Source organism: Doryrhamphus excisus, chromosome 1 (assembly GCF_030265055.1).
Source record: "Doryrhamphus excisus isolate RoL2022-K1 chromosome 1, RoL_Dexc_1.0, whole genome shotgun sequence".
NCBI lineage: Eukaryota > Metazoa > Chordata > Actinopteri > Syngnathiformes > Syngnathidae > Doryrhamphus > Doryrhamphus excisus.
This window is the reverse complement of record NC_080466.1, coordinates 42,186,488-42,204,315: the sequence shown is the minus strand read 5'-3', so window position 1 is coordinate 42,204,315 and position 17,828 is coordinate 42,186,488. Positions and strand designations below refer to the sequence as shown.

The 17,828-nt window shown below is 40.0% G+C and overlaps 1 protein-coding gene across 12 annotated transcripts in view; it reads left to right on the top strand.

Annotated features, from left to right (window-relative positions):
- chl1b (cell adhesion molecule L1-like b) overlaps positions 1–17,828 on the top strand; it is a 60,846-nt gene that overhangs the window by 35,123 nt on the left and 7,895 nt on the right. For 5 of the 12 annotated variants that reach the window (XM_058087786.1, XM_058087749.1, XM_058087769.1 and 2 more), the window contains 17 exons: positions 276–407; positions 1,328–1,468; positions 2,667–2,778; positions 4,097–4,263; positions 4,344–4,509; positions 4,624–4,748; positions 5,060–5,161; positions 5,417–5,614; positions 5,827–5,897; positions 6,481–6,703; positions 7,531–7,566; positions 7,773–7,888; positions 8,102–8,306; positions 8,433–8,555; positions 13,561–13,740; positions 14,807–14,836; positions 16,230–16,292. In XM_058087786.1, coding sequence (XP_057943769.1) covers positions 276–407; positions 1,328–1,468; positions 2,667–2,778; positions 4,097–4,263; positions 4,344–4,509; positions 4,624–4,748; positions 5,060–5,161; positions 5,417–5,614; positions 5,827–5,897; positions 6,481–6,703; positions 7,531–7,566; positions 7,773–7,888; positions 8,102–8,306; positions 8,433–8,555; positions 13,561–13,740; positions 14,807–14,836; positions 16,230–16,292 — 2,190 coding nt within the window. The remainder of the gene's footprint in view (positions 1–275; positions 408–1,327; positions 1,469–2,666; positions 2,779–4,096; positions 4,264–4,343; positions 4,510–4,623; positions 4,749–5,059; positions 5,162–5,416; positions 5,615–5,826; positions 5,898–6,480; positions 6,704–7,530; positions 7,567–7,772; positions 7,889–8,101; positions 8,307–8,432; positions 8,556–13,560; positions 13,741–14,806; positions 14,837–16,229; positions 16,293–17,828) is intronic. The other 7 variants (XM_058087803.1, XM_058087848.1, XM_058087795.1 and 4 more) reach the window with 4 other exon arrangements.

Sequence of the window (17,828 nt, the reverse complement as noted above, 5' to 3'; positions counted from 1 at the left end):
TTGTGTTACCGTAGAATTGTTTTAAGTATGGATTCTATTTGGAACACCCATTTTCAATGTTCTAACTTAATTATAATTCAGTATTCTCCATACATTATTATAATGTTCAGATCATTTATACATGCAAAGATGGCTGTTAAAAGAGAAAATGCATCACTGCATTATGTCAAATTTTCCAAATAAAGCTTTTACTCCAATGCAGCTTTTGTACGATCACTTAAATTCCTCACTCCTCTCTCTTTGTAAGTGTTTAATGTTGTGATTGTGTCTTCCAGAGCCTCCGGAGTGGGTGTCTGAGCCTGAGAATCAGCTCAGTATGATTGGCTCAGATGTGCTTATCAAGTGCTCAGCTACTGGGTCTCCCCAGCCGACTATAACTTGGAGAGTGAACGGTCTGCCTCTGCGTGGTTAGTCCCGCATGTCTTATGTTTGACTTAATCTATCCGAATTTACAAATGATCAGCAACTTTTTCTTGTTGCTTTGCTCGCACTTTGCGGCAACTTAATGGATGATGAAGCAAAGGAAGAAATACTCAGAGGATGATGGGAATAGACTTTGAAATAATAGCTTCGTCCTGAGCTGTCACAAAGTCTGAAATCCTGAAATTGGAATCTCTCTTCTGGGATACAAAACGGTGTCTTAGACAAAGCAGGCGGAATATTGCATTGTCCTGGTACTCGTGGTGGGAATTGTTGGTTTTAAGCGAGATGACATGGAAAAGAGACCTGCCGGTTTCAATTAGGAGAAAGGAACATGTGTTTTGTTGTCTGAACACACAAACAGGAAGACTTTCAGAATTTCAGAGGTGGCGTTTTGCAAGTCTTAGGTCTTTAATCTCAAGTCAAGTCTCATGTAAAGACATCCAAGTCAAGTCAAAACATGACATGTCTAATCAAGTCTGAAGTCATAAGCTTGACATTTTTGAGTCCTTACATAATGTGACAAAACATAGGCGCAAAAAAGTGCTGACATAGCATTTAGGATTTAGTCAGTGCACAGAAATGTGATCTACATCCTCATTGTTTGTTCTTCAATCCGATTGGCTGGTAATAGATACATTAGTTGTTGCTGTAAATGACATAATAACAATAACGGAATCATTTGAATGGGGCCACATTGTGCACAACTCATTGATGTCGAAGTCCAAGTCTAGTTCCAAGTCTTTGATGATATTGTCGAGTCAAGTCCAAAGTCATCAAAATTGTGACTCAACTCCAAGTGGTGTACTTCGGGTTCACCATCAACCAACCACATTATCCGTTTAAAAGTGAAATTTGTTTCCCTAGCACTGAGTTTGTGTTGAGTTGATCTTGACTTTATTTACAGAAGTCCCTGCAACTAACAGGAAGGTTTTTGATGACACCATCATCTTGCACAATGCCAAAGCGTCTGACAGCGCAGTCTATCAGTGTCAAGCATCCAACAGACATGGCACCCTCCTGGCCAATGCAAACATCATGATTATGAGTAAGTCTCATGTGATTTGTTTCATTTATTTGGAACATGCATACTGTTTACATTGAATGCTTGATTTTACCATTCACAATGCAGAGATGCCCCTCTCCTTATCACATTAACACTAATGCATATATTCACTTCTTGTATTCACTTCACAAATTCTCTATTTGCATTAGTCTTCCATACAATAAGGAGTTCTTTAAAAAAATTGTTATATATTTCTTTTAAAAACAAAACTTCCACGTCTTTTTTCATGGTGTGTCATTGAATGTTCCTAATGAATGTACACAGGTTCCTAATTCCAGCACTTTGTTGAGCAGGTCCTTGCAATGATGATATCAAATGTCAAATGTTATTGAATATGATCCCTCCAACTGCATGGTTCTTTCTTTGCGGGTTGTATCCTCCATTTTCCTTGTTGTCATGGTAATATGATCTGATGATAACTTTGACAACAAGCACTCTTGCTTCTGCTGGTTCTCAATTTAGCTTGATGGGGATTTTGCCGATGTGCTTTTTGTCAGATGCTCATCTGTGTAGACGTTTCTGCTTTTCAGCTTCTTCTAAAACATTTGTTTTAATTAATGTGTTTTTTAATTGGTCACAGAAATGTAGTCTGCAAGATTTCTCATAATAAAATATGATATTTAGTGCCAGGCATGGCAGTGAGACGTAGATGTCTGATGACATGATCTACCAGGGTAGGGAATCGGTGCTGATGCTGACACACGCCCATGAAGCTGAAAGGAGCCACACTCCTCCCAAAGGAACAACTTCTGTTCCTTTGCCGATTGAATGCTAATTTCCTCTTTCCATATTAGTGCACTACCATAAAATAAACATGTTGCTTAACAAGTGCAGATTAGAAAAATATATGTGCACAATGCGTACACTTTCTTCTGATTGGCATGGGAGTGAATACAATTATGGATGTTAAATAATTAGACAAACCACCTCAGTGGGAGACTTGGCTAAAACATTCTTTCACTGTATCCTCCTTTGATTTGCTTTCCACAAGTATACCTAATTAAGACACGGAAAAGACAATTGTAATTTCCCCAATTTGAATCTAGTCTAGTCTCCAGTCTGCACACCAGATGCTGCATTGTGCTGCAGCTAAAGGCCACACCTTCTTTTGTTTGCAGAGTAGAGCGTTGTTCCCGCTGCCAGCTCAGACGGTTTCTTATTCAAATCTTCTCCTTTGCAGATCTCCCTCCAATGATTCTTACAAAAGAAGGGGAGGATTACTCTGCTGTTGAGGGGAGGAGAGTGATGATGCACTGCGATGTCTTCAGCTCCCCACCATCTACTGTCACTTGGTAAGTGAATCTGTGTGCTGTGTGTTTTTTATCCCCTCTGACCAGCAGGGAGCAGTAGATCTTAGCAGGAGGATGTGGACAGCACCAATGTTTCTCAGTCAGCCCCTCTCCATTTCATTCAGAGCTAATTTAAGGCACTAGTTTTAATATAATTTGTTAGTGCTCTCAATACAATCGTAAGGTGTAAATGACTAATATTAGGTGACTAATATTAATATTCAAAATAATATTGGTAATTGTCAAATGTAACTATGTATATTATCGAATGTAATAATACTTACTTCTATTAATACATTATTATTATTTTCAATATAACTGACAGGCTGCACGGTGGTCGAGTGGTTAGCCTCACAGCTAGGAGACCCGAGTTCAATCCCACTCTCGGCCATCTCTGTGTGTGGGTTTTCTCCGGGTACTCCGGTTTCCTCCCACATTCCAAAAACATGCTAGGTTAATTGGCGACTCCAAATTGTCCATAGGTATGAATGTGAGTGTGAATGGTTGCTTGTCTATATGTGCCCTGTGATTGACTGGCCACCAGTCTTGGGTGTACCAAGACTGGGATAGGCTCCAGCACCCCCGTGACCCTCATGAGGATAAGCGGTAGAAAATGAATGAATGAATAACTGACAAAGATGTGGATAATAGCACAGCTGACCAGTTCATCTGTAGATTAAACATTAATAAAATATGTCTGGAGGGAAATAAATGTTAGGTGTCTGTCCTTATGTTTTTCATGTCTTCCCACATTTTGCATATTACATCACTTGCGTGACATAGCCCCCCCCCCTCCCCCATCAGTGAAGTGCAGTCAGACGAGGCAGGTGTGGCATAGCCAAATAACATAAAATAAATATTACTATGTGTCCATTGAACTGTGTTGCAAATGTATTTTCTGTACGAGTCCAATCATGTTTATCATTTTCAAGCAAATATCACTGAATGTTCACATTTCCTGATCAAATACAGAGCTGAAAGCTAAGACGAGGCTGCGGCAGATCTCGTCTCCCGTCTCTCGGCTTAATTGTGCAGCTTAGCCTACGATCTGAATGCGTTTTACTGAGTGCATTGGATGGCGGATGGTATCTGTTGGTCAACATGTCGCAAGGTCTCACTTTACAGAAATAGAGTCATTACTGAGGAACTAATGAGGAACTAATGAGTAGGGGTTAGGTAGGTTTGTTCCTCATTAACTACTGTAATTGTATGTACCTTATTGTAAAGTGTTACTCATAAAAACACTAACCTCATTGCTCCCAGTATAATTGGAGAGGAAACGCCGGTTATGATTATTTTTCGCTCGTTCTATGTTCGACAGGAGTAAAGACGAGTCATCGGAATCTGTGGTTGGGCCAAGGGTCACCATCCACGAAAATGGCTCATTGGAGATTTACGCCACTGAAAAAGAGGACACAGGACAGTATACATGTTACGCCAAAAACACAGAAGGGTCATCGGCCATTGAAGCCACACTCTACGTGAAAGGTAGAATTTTGTGCCTGCTAAGTGCCCGAAGTGGCGGCGAGTCCTTGGAAAGAGACTAACTAGTGTCCTGCATGTTGAAGATCCCACCAGAATAAGAGTGGCCCCGGAAGACCAGCGGATCTTAATAGGCACTACAGCCCAGCTCTCATGCCTGGCAGAATACGACAAGTCCTTCAGCAACGACTTTGAGCTCCTATGGGAAAAAGACAATATGGACATCAGCTTCAACTATACTGACAATTCAAGGTAGGGTACTGGATATTTTTTTTTTACTGCATTACAGACCTATTCCCAGTTGGAAAGTCATTTTACTGCTTAGCTTTGTCAATCAATACTGTGTCTCTATCTTCCTGTCAACAGATACTTTGTGGAGGATGGTATCCTTCAAATCATCAATGTAAGCCACTGGGACCAGGGTGTGTACACTTGTGTGGCGAGAACTCCAGTGGACCAGGACACGGCCTCTGTGTTGCTCATGGTGTTAGGTGAGCTAACATAAAAATAATATTTGCGATCCAGTCCAGAAACCCCTGAACAAGAACCGATCAATATGTCAGCAGTCCAAATCAGACCATACAGTAAGTTTAATAGCGCATTGCTGTGCTGTACAATAATCCTGAACAACAACAAACAGTGTGGACATCGCCACGCCTAAGCCTACTCAGCGATGCAAGCTGTTCCACATCCCTGGATGTGGGGATGATTTGATTGAAAATGTGCTCCCCTGGCCTTTTTTTCTTCTGAGATTGATGCATCTGTGGTTTTTCCAAACCTATTTTGCTGTGATGGTTTTCAGACGTCCCTGATGCACCTGAGCATTTGGTACTGTCTGAACACAAGACCAAAAGTGTGAAACTGAAATGGACTCCAGGGGACCATCACAACAGCTCCATCACAGGTACCTAAGACTTTGTCTGTGCGATATGTACAAGTTTAATTATAATTCCGTGTGAGTGCCATGTTTATCATGGTGTTAGACAATATGTATTAATTATTGATCCATCCAAGCATGAATTATGATCGGTGTCTGTGTGGAATATACAAGCCCAAAGCAGAATGTGAGAAGCGTTCTGCACAGCTGGTGGCTAGATAAGCAATTCTTTGGCAAGAAGCATTGCTGTGAGCGACTGATTGTCTGTCCACCTTTCAACAGAGTTTATTATTCAGTACGAGGAGAACCAGTGGGAGCCCGGAAATTGGAAGGAGCTGCTCAGAGTTCCCGGAAATCACGTTTCGGCCATCCTCAAACTCCACGGCCATGTCAACTACCGCTTCCGTGTGGTTGGTGTTAACAGTGTTGGGAGGGGAGCTCCCAGTGAGCCCACGGAGAGATACAAAACCCCTCCGGCAGGTAGAACACCACATGTGTTGTTTATTATACTTTGGGATAAGGACTAATGTTAGCAAACTTTGTGCTTCTGTGAACTTTAAAAACTCTGTGAGCTGTGATCTAATTAATTCCACTCATGTTGAGATTTTTTTTCTTTGGTGCTCTGTTCTTTTCTACTAGAGAATCCTTTCACTAACAATTCTGACAAAATCTATACTCGCTCTTTTCCACAGCCCCTGACAAGAACCCGGAAAATATCAAAATCGAAGGTCATTTACCGCATGAAATGGATATCAACTGGCAGGTAAGAAATGGCAGCTTTTGTTATTACTATGCAGCAATAGCAGGAACCAACTTTATGCGGTGGTATTCACATCTACTCTCTTTTAACTTTTAGTTCATTTTTAGGGAATATAAATGAATTACCCATGAACTGGCGTACATCTTAATTTGAATGACAATTTCATTAAAGACCGAACCATGTGAAGGAACACGTATTTAACATTATTCAGTTTTACAGCACTGAGATAAATCTTTTCTTAGCTTATTGTCTAATTCCAGTATCATAGAAAGGTGGCCTCTGAATCCTGGATTGATGAGCTCGCCCTCTGCTAATGAGTTGCTTTTGTGGATTATCATATTTCATTCGATTTCTTCCAGGCTGTCTTTTGAGAAAAGAATAGTTTGATCTGTGATGTTTTAGCAAGGACATATATTACCGAAAAGCCTTATTAGAGCAGGACAGCCAGCCCATTGTTTGAAAAGATGGCAAGATTAAATAGAAGTGTTCCAGCGTACTCGATAGGGCTAAATGGAACAATGTGTAGTGAAAGACAAGCGTCATTTTTGTTACGTTTGACAACCACCTCTCTGTTGTACCTTTTTAGCCCCTTTTGCCAATCGAACACAACGGTCCCGGTCTTGAGTACAAAGTCAGTTACAGACGGCAGGACTTGGAGGAGGGCTGGAAAGAGCACACGGTGAAGAGACATTCGTTTGTGGTGAAGAACACGCCCACCTTTGTGCCTTATGAAATCAAGATCCAAGCGAGGAACAACCAGGGATGGGGCCCAGAGCCAAAAATTGTGACTGGCTACTCTGGCGAGGATTGTAAGTATTTACTGTTTTAATTTGGCTGAAAGCTATAGTAATTAAGTTGTCAAAGCACTGCCAATGGCTAAATGAACCAAAATACAAATACAAAGCATTCAAAAAGACATCCAATTTGATGATATTCTAGTATCCAGAACTGGTCGCTTGGTGTTAGTAATGTTTCTGTAATGTACCAGACTTGATCGCCACAACGACAGGCTTTTATTGCAAAATAATGCCAAATACAAATTAACACACGTTAAACACAAGTCTTATTCATGTTTAAAGGGTTTCTTTACTTTATTATGTCTACGATATTGGGTAATATGGGTGCAAAGGTGACTGTAGGGTGTTAGTTCATGTCGAGAGGGCTCCAATAATATTAAAAAACACATTAAGAAGGTTGTAAAAATGTTTTTTATTCTCTAACTACAAAAATATTGGATTTAAACATAAGGAATTGGTGGCAAGGTTTATTTCACCATAATTCACTTATCAAGGTCAGGTCTGGAAACAGCCATACAATGTTTTTTTTTCCTCAACACAAACTCATATGGTTTCCAGATTCTCAAAATTCACGTCCTTACTCTACCACAGAGTTCACATTATCTATGTTTTTATGTACATGAGTCATTTAATAGTAATTAAAGGTTGAAAGAGATGATGCAGTGGGAATAATTTTTTTTTTTTACCTCTACTAATTCATTTTGTATGCAGTAGTTGCCAGGTAGTTGTTGATGTTTTATTGAAATATTCTATAACAGCTTTTTCTCTCTCAGGGTTTCAAGGTTATGCACTGATGTCTTCTCAAAAGCATACAAACCAATTTTGTTTCTTGTGTCTAGCTTTCTTTTGGACTTGTCCCCAGGAGACCACCTCAGGTCATGATCCTTAGATAGAAGATAAATGGCCCTTTACTTTACTTACTTCACAACTCTTGTGGCTGTTGGTAGAACCCTGTATCGTCGCAGTTATGTGTTCTGTATGTTTAGACAGTGTTTTGAGTAGGATTTTTACCCAGCTCTTATTTGTAGAGCTTTTACATGCATGTAGAGTGCTATAGATTCTAATAGTTTTGCTTTTGCAGTTCCCTCGGCTGCACCTGATGATGTAGCTGTGGAGGTGATAAACAGCTCCGCGGTCAAGGTCAGCTGGACCCGTGTACACAAAGACAAGTTGCATGGACATCTGGGAGGCTACAGGGTAATGCCTCAAAACAAACCCAGACACAGTTTAAAAGAAACGACCCTGACCTGCCTCGAAACATTTGGTGTTCTCACCCCTCCCCGCCTCCTATATGCTCAGCTCGGTGCTCTCCTGCACACCACATGGGGCTTAACGCAACACCTCCCTCAACACATATGTAGGAACTGTGAATTTACTGATGTGATGCTGAACAGATCTTTCCTGGTGTAGATAAACTGGTGGCGTCTGCGAAGTCTACTGGATTCAAATAAACGCCACGGAGACAAACACACGGTGACAATTCCTGGCGACCACAGCCACGCTACCATACCCCGACTACAACCCTTCTCCGAGTACAGTCTCATTGTCATGACCTTCAACGGGCGTGGCAACGGCCCTGGCAGTCATTCCGTCAACTTCAAAACCCCGGAGGGAGGTATGGCTTGTGGACAAAAAGTATGGAGTGTATTGATTTACAACTATCATATCTAATAATAGCAAAGGAAATTGGGTTGTAGACTCCAACTACTAACTCTGTGTATTACCTTTTTTGCCCCCACAGTGCCTGAGAAAAATCCTGCTTTCAGGGTCACAGACGCACAAAAGCACTCTGTCTCTCTGGCGTGGGCACAGCCGATGGAGCCGAATGGGATTCTGACTGGCTATCTGCTCGAGTATCAGCTAGGTATGTATTCATCATATCATACGCGTAAGTGAGCCACATATAATCTTACAGTATGTTTCGGAACCATTTGTGATAACATCCTTGGAATTTGCATTCGAAATTCTAATACAGTAGTACCTCCGTTTCCATTATTAATTTGTTCCAAAATGTCACTTGAAAGCCGAAGAAATATTTTCCACAGGAAATAATGTAAATCCAATGGATCCCCAAAATGACTGTATGATCAAAAATACATTTTATAGAAGATAACAGGATAACCTTTTATAGAGGATAACACATCACAATCGGAGATGTAAGATGTAGAACATACTACATGACTGATGGACTTCTACACAAACATAACTTTCACTTTCTAGAGCGGTGCGGCAACCACTATATGCAGTAGACTCTGTGTACTTTTTCCTAAACCTTCTTTATTACTGTTAGAGTCCAGCACTGTATCCAAATATATTGCTATATATTTTTATTTTTGATAACATTGGGTGACCACTGACTCCGATAGCAATGTGGTCCAAACCAGAAAGAAAGGCCGAAGAGAAGCAATACTCTGTAGATCACCTTCTTTTTCAAACTGCCAGCATTTGCAACTTTCATTGGCTCCATGGCGGCTCCATTTAGCAGTCGCACTTGATAAAAAATGCACGAGCAGTGGGTCATTTGAGTCTGTGTAATGATACAGTACAAAGCAAATGGACGAATAAATATATTTTTCGGGAAATCAAGACGGTGTACGAAAACAGAAGCACAATTTGTGTGAGAATTTCCCTAAAGCCGAAGAATGCAAAAACTGGGCCATTTGAAAACTAAGGTTGGCTGTATGTGCCTTTTGGTATGTGGTATTCATACTGTAAATTCTTGTCTTGTCCTCCCTGCCATAACAACACCACATATAATCAGAATTTTAGTAAGCTTTTGTGGTCTAACCAAGGATCCCATCACAGAAAAAGAAATCGATATGCCATGCTAACAAGAATGAGGTCATTGCGAGGTCACGTGCGTAAAGGAAACATGTCAGGTTGCTGTTTGACTGCCTGCACGTCATGATCATCCCTCGACTCGTGCTGAGCCAGGCCACTATGTCACAGTCTGTTAGGGTTCTATTTTACTGACTGTCCTGTCGACCAGGGACATCTCCACTAAGGCTCACAGTCTCAATGGGATTCGATCACTGAACACACTGCTGTCCTCAAACAAAAAGGAAAAAAGCAAAGCTCAGCACTAACTTTCAACATCATCATATTGCCGCATTTCCTGGCTCCAGTAATTAAGTTTGATTTGGCAGCTGGGGAAAGGACCAAATGTCACAGCGTACTTCGGAAGAGGACATTGGCTGTCAATTGATTTTTTTTATCAGATTTAATCAAAGTTTACAAATTAATTGACCGTGATTAATCACCATTTACAGCTATGTCGGTGATATACCCAACAGAAAGATAAATGACAGGACTTCATTATATATTAAACATGCTGTATGTTAAGACAGTGATTCCCAACCAGGGGTATGCTGGAGCCTATCCCAGCTGACTTCGGGCGAGAGGCGGCGTACACCCTGGACTGGTCGCCAGCCAATCACAGGGCACATATAGACATCATATACGATCATTCACACTCATACCTATGGACAATTTTGAATCACTGATTAGCCTGGCATGCATGTTTTTGGCATGTGGGAGGAAAACGACTCACACACGGGGAGAACATGTGGGCATGTGTTAATTACGTAATTAATTAAATAAATCAGTTACCACTTTTAAAGTGTTTTTTTTTTCCAAAGCCCCACTATAAATCTGATTGACTCGTTGAAGTGTGACTATGTGAAAGTCCTCTGAAGCTCCCCACAAATTGTGGATAATGCAGCCAGCTGCCAAGGTATCATCAGCGAAATAAGTGAAATTGCAAGCTGAGAAGCAGCTGTTGCAGGTCTACACCCACCCACACAACATATTAATGGCTTAACATCTCACAAGTTTCACCGAAAGGTGGGTTGTAACATTTTTATATAAGCACGCTTTAATAGTTTAGGAGGTGCTTTGAAATGGAAAGGATTATGTATAAAATCTTCTAATCTTCATATCAAATCATCAGTGGCTTATTGATCACTGTGGAGCGTGCAAACAGCAGATGTGGAAGATATCTTTCCTTGTGACAGTGGAGAATTGCTCCTATTAACTCGTTGTTAATGATTTCAAGGCATTTCAAATTTTTTTTTAACATATTCACAGCGATGAATTGATATTCCCAATAATATGTGAATGATTCTGATCTAAACCAACGATCAGTGCCCATTCTTCATTACTACTACAGAGGATGCTAACTGCAGAATTGCAAGTCATAATGATCTCAGGGAAACATCTTAACAGTATAGTCGCGTCAATGTTTTGTCTTTTTTTTTACATATTTGAAGGTTTTTAGAAAAGTAATGCAATAATTGCTTTTTCTGTTAAGGAGTAATTTAGTTTTTAATACAACTAGTTTTGGGGAAAGTAACCAAAATACTTTCTTTAGCCTTAAGATGCCATTTGACAATGACAAATAAGGAACAATGGCAGTGCCCCAATGTACGGGGTTGCGTTAGTGTTCAAATGAATATGAAATCAAAAATTTATGTTTTTAAGGATTTAAATTAGACATTTTTTTTCACAAATAACAAATGTGTTGCTTTTTTAGATATAAGATATACTGTATATCTTCTGGAAAATCCCACCTATATTCATTGGAATAGCTCAAAATTAACGGCACAATACTTCTGTGTCGGCTCCTTTTATGATTAAACTAATTTGTCCAACTATGGTTAATTAACTGAGCCCATTCTGACAACAATGAAAGTTCCCCTGAAGTTTCAAAGACATAAGAGATATGCAAATGTTCCTGTGAGTCAAAAGACCATCCACAAAATATACAGTGGAGAAGCTGATCCATTTCACTGCTCAGCATGATGTCAGTGTGCTAGCCGCCACCCGCAGCTACGTTGTTTTGATGTGATGTAATAGGTCAACCGGAAAAGGCCCACCTCTGAATAAGCTGAAAGGGGACATGTTGACCCTCACTTTGTGGAGGCACAGATAGCTTGGCCAAAAATCAAATTACCCCCGGTGCATGTAAAATGGGGCAAGTGGAGGGAGAGAAGCGGTCAGCAGTATCTCAGTAGCTCCTTTGCATGAAGAGGTAGGGATGGACACGTCCTCAGAAATCTTGAAGAAAGGCAAAAACTCCACAAAAGTGGAAACGATTCTATTTTCCATGTCTGAGTACCGTGAATATTGTGTATATTGTGTATATTGTGTACTGTGTATGACCTTGCTTCAAGCCCTTTATTCCCTAAAAGGCTTGCACGGTGTTAGGTTGATTTATAATGTCAGGATACGTATGCACGTTTATGTCTCAATGTCGAAATATATAGTAGCAAGTGATTAAATGCCTACAGTCAACACAACTTCCAATTGAATGGATCGTATTGATTATCCAGGCTAACGGGGTATTCTCTCCAAAACATGTCAGTATCATTTCATTGTATAAGTTATCAAATGCACAATAGTCTGTTCAAAATTAGTCAAGAATATACACCATAAATTCCGGTCTATTTGCCGCTATTTTTTCCTTCAACTTTGAACCTTGTGGATGTATACCGCAGTACAGTTAATTTATGGCTAAATTCTAATTTTGTGGCATCTCTTTTACTTCAGAACTACAACTAATTATTTTAATACCATGTAGCTTGCTAGTCAGTGAGCAAAGAGTAGCTCTGTCTTTGGCAGGAGCCAATCACAAGCTATCAGCGCACTCACAACGAGATTGTCAATTCATTAGATATCACAGGAGGTCAGTATGCCAGTATAACAACCTAAACTAGGTCTGATCTTCATCAAAGAACACTTTACTAACAACACTAAATTCATCACACAACAACTTAACACTGAAAAGGTGTGTATATACAAATATGCAGACATATCCCAAGATGACTGCTGCAATGACGTCAGTCTCCCTCTGAGCTCCGGGCACATCTGGCTCTTTCTGGTGAACTGAGACAGCACTTCAGTGCCATCCATCCATTTTCTATGCTGCTGATCCTTCAATTAAAAAATTTGCTCGCGTCATGGGAAAACATTTTTTAAAACTCTATTGATATTAAGTAGTGAATACCTTTTGAGTTTTAAGTTACTGTGTGATGAGATTAGTGTTCTTTATAAGATGTCACCTTGAGTTTGACTATTATACTGAGTAATGACATCATGAAATTTCCACTGAATTGACAAGCTTGTTGTGAGTTATTTCATAGCTCATGATTGAGAGCTGGCTGCTCCTCAGAGACCCGTGGGCGCCACAATATGCCATTTTATGACGTGGACATGTGTGGTTTATATTCTGGTGCATATTATAGATATACAAATCTGACTCTGGACTACTACAATCAGTGAAATTATTACTACTACATTCAGTACGTCACACATGACCGCAGAATGAATGAAACATCTTAGATTTGACATAATAAAGCAAGATAACATCACATAACCAGTGCTTTTATTGCAAATTGCATATATACAACCCAAAGGCGAAACTTGGAAATAATTTTAGGCCGCAGACATACTGAGCTAGCAAGCTTCTTCAAGTGTGGAGCACATCATCACTTGCAAGCCCATGTCATTATCGCCACAAATACCATTACCGGCATGAACAGATCTGTCATTTTTATGATAATATCAGATGATAAAATTGGTCAGACGAGTGGAGACCAAATTGGACAGTGTTTGAGACGTATCGTTTGATGAAATGTAATGTTGAAAACAATAATCTAGTCTGCTGGATTATTATACTCCCTCTTTTGGTGCTATTTTTACAATGTGAGATTTGGTGAAGAGATGCACAAACAAATGCAACACACACACAGCTGCATAAAGGCATTTTGTTTTTGTTTAACTCATTCAATCTCCGTTTAACAAACGCACCTTTCAGTAACTGTATCTGGAATAATGATGTTACTATTTTGTCTTCGGTTTTAACTTTTCAGTTAACGACACAGAGGACGTTGGGCCACTGCAGACTATAGATATCAGCAAACCCGAAACTACCAAGTGGACGCTGCGGGGCTTGGAGCCTTTGAGCAAGTACAAGTTCTACCTGCGTTCCTGCACCACTGTGGGCTGTGGGCCCATTGTCAGCGAGGAGAGCACCACCACCCTTGAAGCAAGTAAGTCATGGAGGAGATGGGGGGGGGTAGTTTAAGCATGGATGAACTGGTGTGTGTTGGTGCTAATTTGCTTAAGAGACAAAATAAGATTAGAGTTATGCCATTGAATTGATTCACTCCAGGCGTGTTGCGAGACAAGCAACAAAGCCATTTTTGTTTTCCAAGTAGTATTCAGCAAGCAAACGCTACCAGGCCTCTCTTGTGTCCTAGTAAGCGATTTTGGTGGATAAACAGTTTAATATGGATGTAGTGTAGCTTTTCATTTGTCACTGCCAGAGCAAGAGCTTATTGATTGCATGGACCGTGCAAGTTATGAGACAATCAGCAAAGAAAGAAAATTGCTTTGAGCGGGGAGAGACTGAATGCTCCGATAACGAATTGTGTAATCATGAAAAAGTTGCTGGGTAAGTCATCATAATAATCCAGCTCGTAGCATGTAATTTTTTCTTGGTGATGACATATCATTTGTTGAGGATTGCATGGCGCAACTTAAATCGAGTCAATCTGTGAGGACGTGGACTTTAGTGTGAATGATTAGAGAGGAAATGAAATAGAAACTTATTTGAGATTCAGTGAAAACAGACTGCAGTCATCCTAAATGAATGGGTGGCGCTTGCAATGTACCATCATTCTGCCTTAATGAAAATCATTTGCAACATAATATTCACAATATAAACACACTAAATTAAAAATATCTGCTAAGTGATTGCTGCGTATTTACTGAAGGGAAGTCTGAAATCAAAGAGACACTTCATTGTCTCTCAGTGGTTGTTTGTTTGAATGTTAAAAAAGGAAAAATCACTAAATCACCAAAATGATGACAACTATCCCTGCTTTATTATGTTTAATATTTTCATCATTGCTTGTGTCCAAATTAAGTAAGCATTAATGCCATTCGTTTCTTACCGCTACCTGCTTGTCCTGTTTTGTGTTGTCGACTTGCTTTCGTGCTACCTAAATGCGCATCCCTTCAAGCGCAACCTTTCATCATGCAGAGTCTAATATGTGTGAATGTCTGCTTAGCAATGCATTTGCTTGTCCCCTTTGTCTCTTTTACTCCCTGCAGCTTCCGCTCTGGCTCCCACTGATGACCCCAGTATGTAGACTAGAGCTCATCAAAGTTTATCTACACACATTCTATATTTTGTAGTTCTTTTCATACTTTTTTCCACAGAGACTGTACGGGTAGTCCTCGGGTTACGTGTAAATCTCATACCGAAATCATATTATCACAATATAAACAGAACACACGAAAGAGTCATTAATAAATCATTCAAATATAATATTTAAATAAAACAGTAATATGAAAAATGCCAATTCCTTACATTTATGTCTGTGACAGTAAGAGACAGGCCTTACTGAGAGGAGGAAGTTTTGACAAGGTTTCTTCACAATAATGTTTCACCACTACATATGACTGATATATACATATATATGTACTATATACTGTATTTTCTGGACTATAAGTCGCACTTTTTTCATAGGTTGGCTGTTCCTGCGACTTATACTCCAGAGCGACTCATAAATAAAGAGTAGCATAGGCTACTCTTACTGCGATGAAGAAAACAAAAGATTTACTGTACTTAATACTGTTTGTTATGTTACATAAACACTGAAACACCTTTTCTGTTTATATTTTGTGTAGCTGAATAACCATTGTGTTAGCATATCGTTTTTTTTTTTCTACCAAATTATGCATTTTGATCTTGTGCGACTTATACTCCAGAGCGACTTATAGTCAGGAAAATGCGGTATTATATGGAGTCTGTGTACTCTCACTCTGGGCTCTTCCTTGATCTCCTCGAGTCCGGCATTGTAATCAAATATATTGATCTTATTTTTTTATACAATATTCAACCTTTTAAATGGTGTGGTAAGTGACCAATGTGGTCCAAAGAACCACAAAGAAAGGCTAAAGCGAAGCAATAGATGTTACAACGTTCGCTTTTAGACACCTGAAGCGTCTCCTCACTGCCATGGGACTCATAATGGAGATTAAAATGAAATAACTATAACTTGAACAATCCAGTTGTGATCAATTGAATGCCCTGAGGATGATTTGGATGAATGAGAATACTCACCGGCATAAGAGACATTATCCTTCCTGTCAGTGTATCAACAGGACTTTGTGTTATTCCATCAATGGAACCGCTTCTTTTCTTTTTGCATAATATTAATATTTAAAGGCAGTGCATGCATAACCACAAAATGGCAACGTTGTAAACCGAGGACCACTTGTACACGCATGTAAAACTTGTACTCAGATCTCTACGACTACTCAGGATTGTGTACTTAATTAAGGTATTAGAATCTTAGATTGTCGATGCCAATTTTGAAGTTGGACAAAACAGAAACTGTAATAATATACATTAGTCACTAATCTAGTTAGACGCTATAGACTAGCTAAAACAGCATGTGCTCTAACACTAGAAAGTAGTATTCTAAGCCTTAGTCATAATTAATAACCTTAAGATCTATGTTTCTTTCAGGCAAATCAGCTTCTCCCTCAGCTCCAAGTACGCCAAAGTCCCCAATGACCAAATCCGATATAGGTAGAACTTCAGTACATGCAGACACAACACCCTCAAAATGAAAAATAGGAATAGAATAGGAACTTAAACAATGTGCAAATGTTAAGTATATGTAGTGTTAGTAATTTGAAGCGCAAATACAACTGATACTGCCAATGGATTAGTTGGTCCTAATACAGTTTTCATTTCACTGCCGGGCCACGGGGATTAAAGGATACCAGATCTATATTCCAGACGGACGGTCCAACTGGAGAGTGCCACCACTTGAATGGGACAAACACATCTAATTGTCAGTGATTGATTTGTTGAGCCCCGGTCCCTACTCTGCACGGCAGTGTATTGACCCAACAGTCACCTGACATTTCCATATTATCTTCAGCTGGCTAAACAGCAGCACCACACAATAAGACCAGAAGTTATCTGAGCTCCGAGAAAATGAGGAGAAATGTCCTCTGGGGCTACACTGGGGACTTGCGAGCACATACTGGGAAGGGTGATATTTATAGGACACTGCGATAAGTGGATAAGTGGGAGCTGTTGAAAGTGGCCGTATCTGAATATTTTGCGGCCTCTCCTTATCGAGAAATCCCCTTGACTTTGATGCCGCGTCTTCCACATCGTCAACTCCCTGCTGGCCAAACAGCTGCTTTCTCCTGCATTTAATGGCAAGCTGAGAAGTGCAATGACAAAACACGGGAGACAGCCTGTGGATATTTTTAGCTCAGGGTCTGATCTTAGCCAAACTCGTTGTGCGGGTCCAATGATTAGAATTACCATAGTCACAGACTAATCCATCAACATTAGTCAAAGAGTGTCATTTGCACTAGTTGGGATGGGCAGCGCTGACACAGGTGTCCATGTGTGCTGAATTATCACCTGAGTAAATAAAGCACCTGAGCTGAAGGCACGATAGATTTGCATGTTTGCCGTGGGGGAAATGAAGTGGATTGATGTGGACCTGGTCAGACAGCAGCTGCCAAGGCATACTAATGATGCACATCATTCACTACATTATTAGATGTTGTTCCTCCCCCGTTGACTAGCAAAAGGCCACATTGTGTGATATGTCTGGGTTATATGACATCATTTAAAAGCAGACTTATTCAGACATTTAAAAAGACAGTGAATATCGATTGTGATGTAATTAGTCAGTTTGCAGCGTGAGAGAAATTAAATACCATATTAAGCAAATACAGTTTAATAACTAAATGTTATGACGATACAACAAAACCTCATTTAGCGTATGCCCCGGTTAGCGTGCTTTACGATAGAGCTTTGCCTCAGTTTCCGTACGTTTTCCGGGTGGCACAGTTGTTGTGGTATTAATACAGTGCATGCATTTTTATCATAAAAGTATTTTCTTTAATGATAACTGGCTATACAGCAGCAGAAAAACAACAACTGGCCAAACCAAACAAATGATAATGAACCAACAAAGGAAGGAGCACACACCTGAGCTAAATCAAACCAACACAGGGTGTGACAAAAGTATCACTTAAAACAACAAAGTTCCCTTTATTCAGTATCTGAACAACACCTTTCGGCTTGTCTCTTACA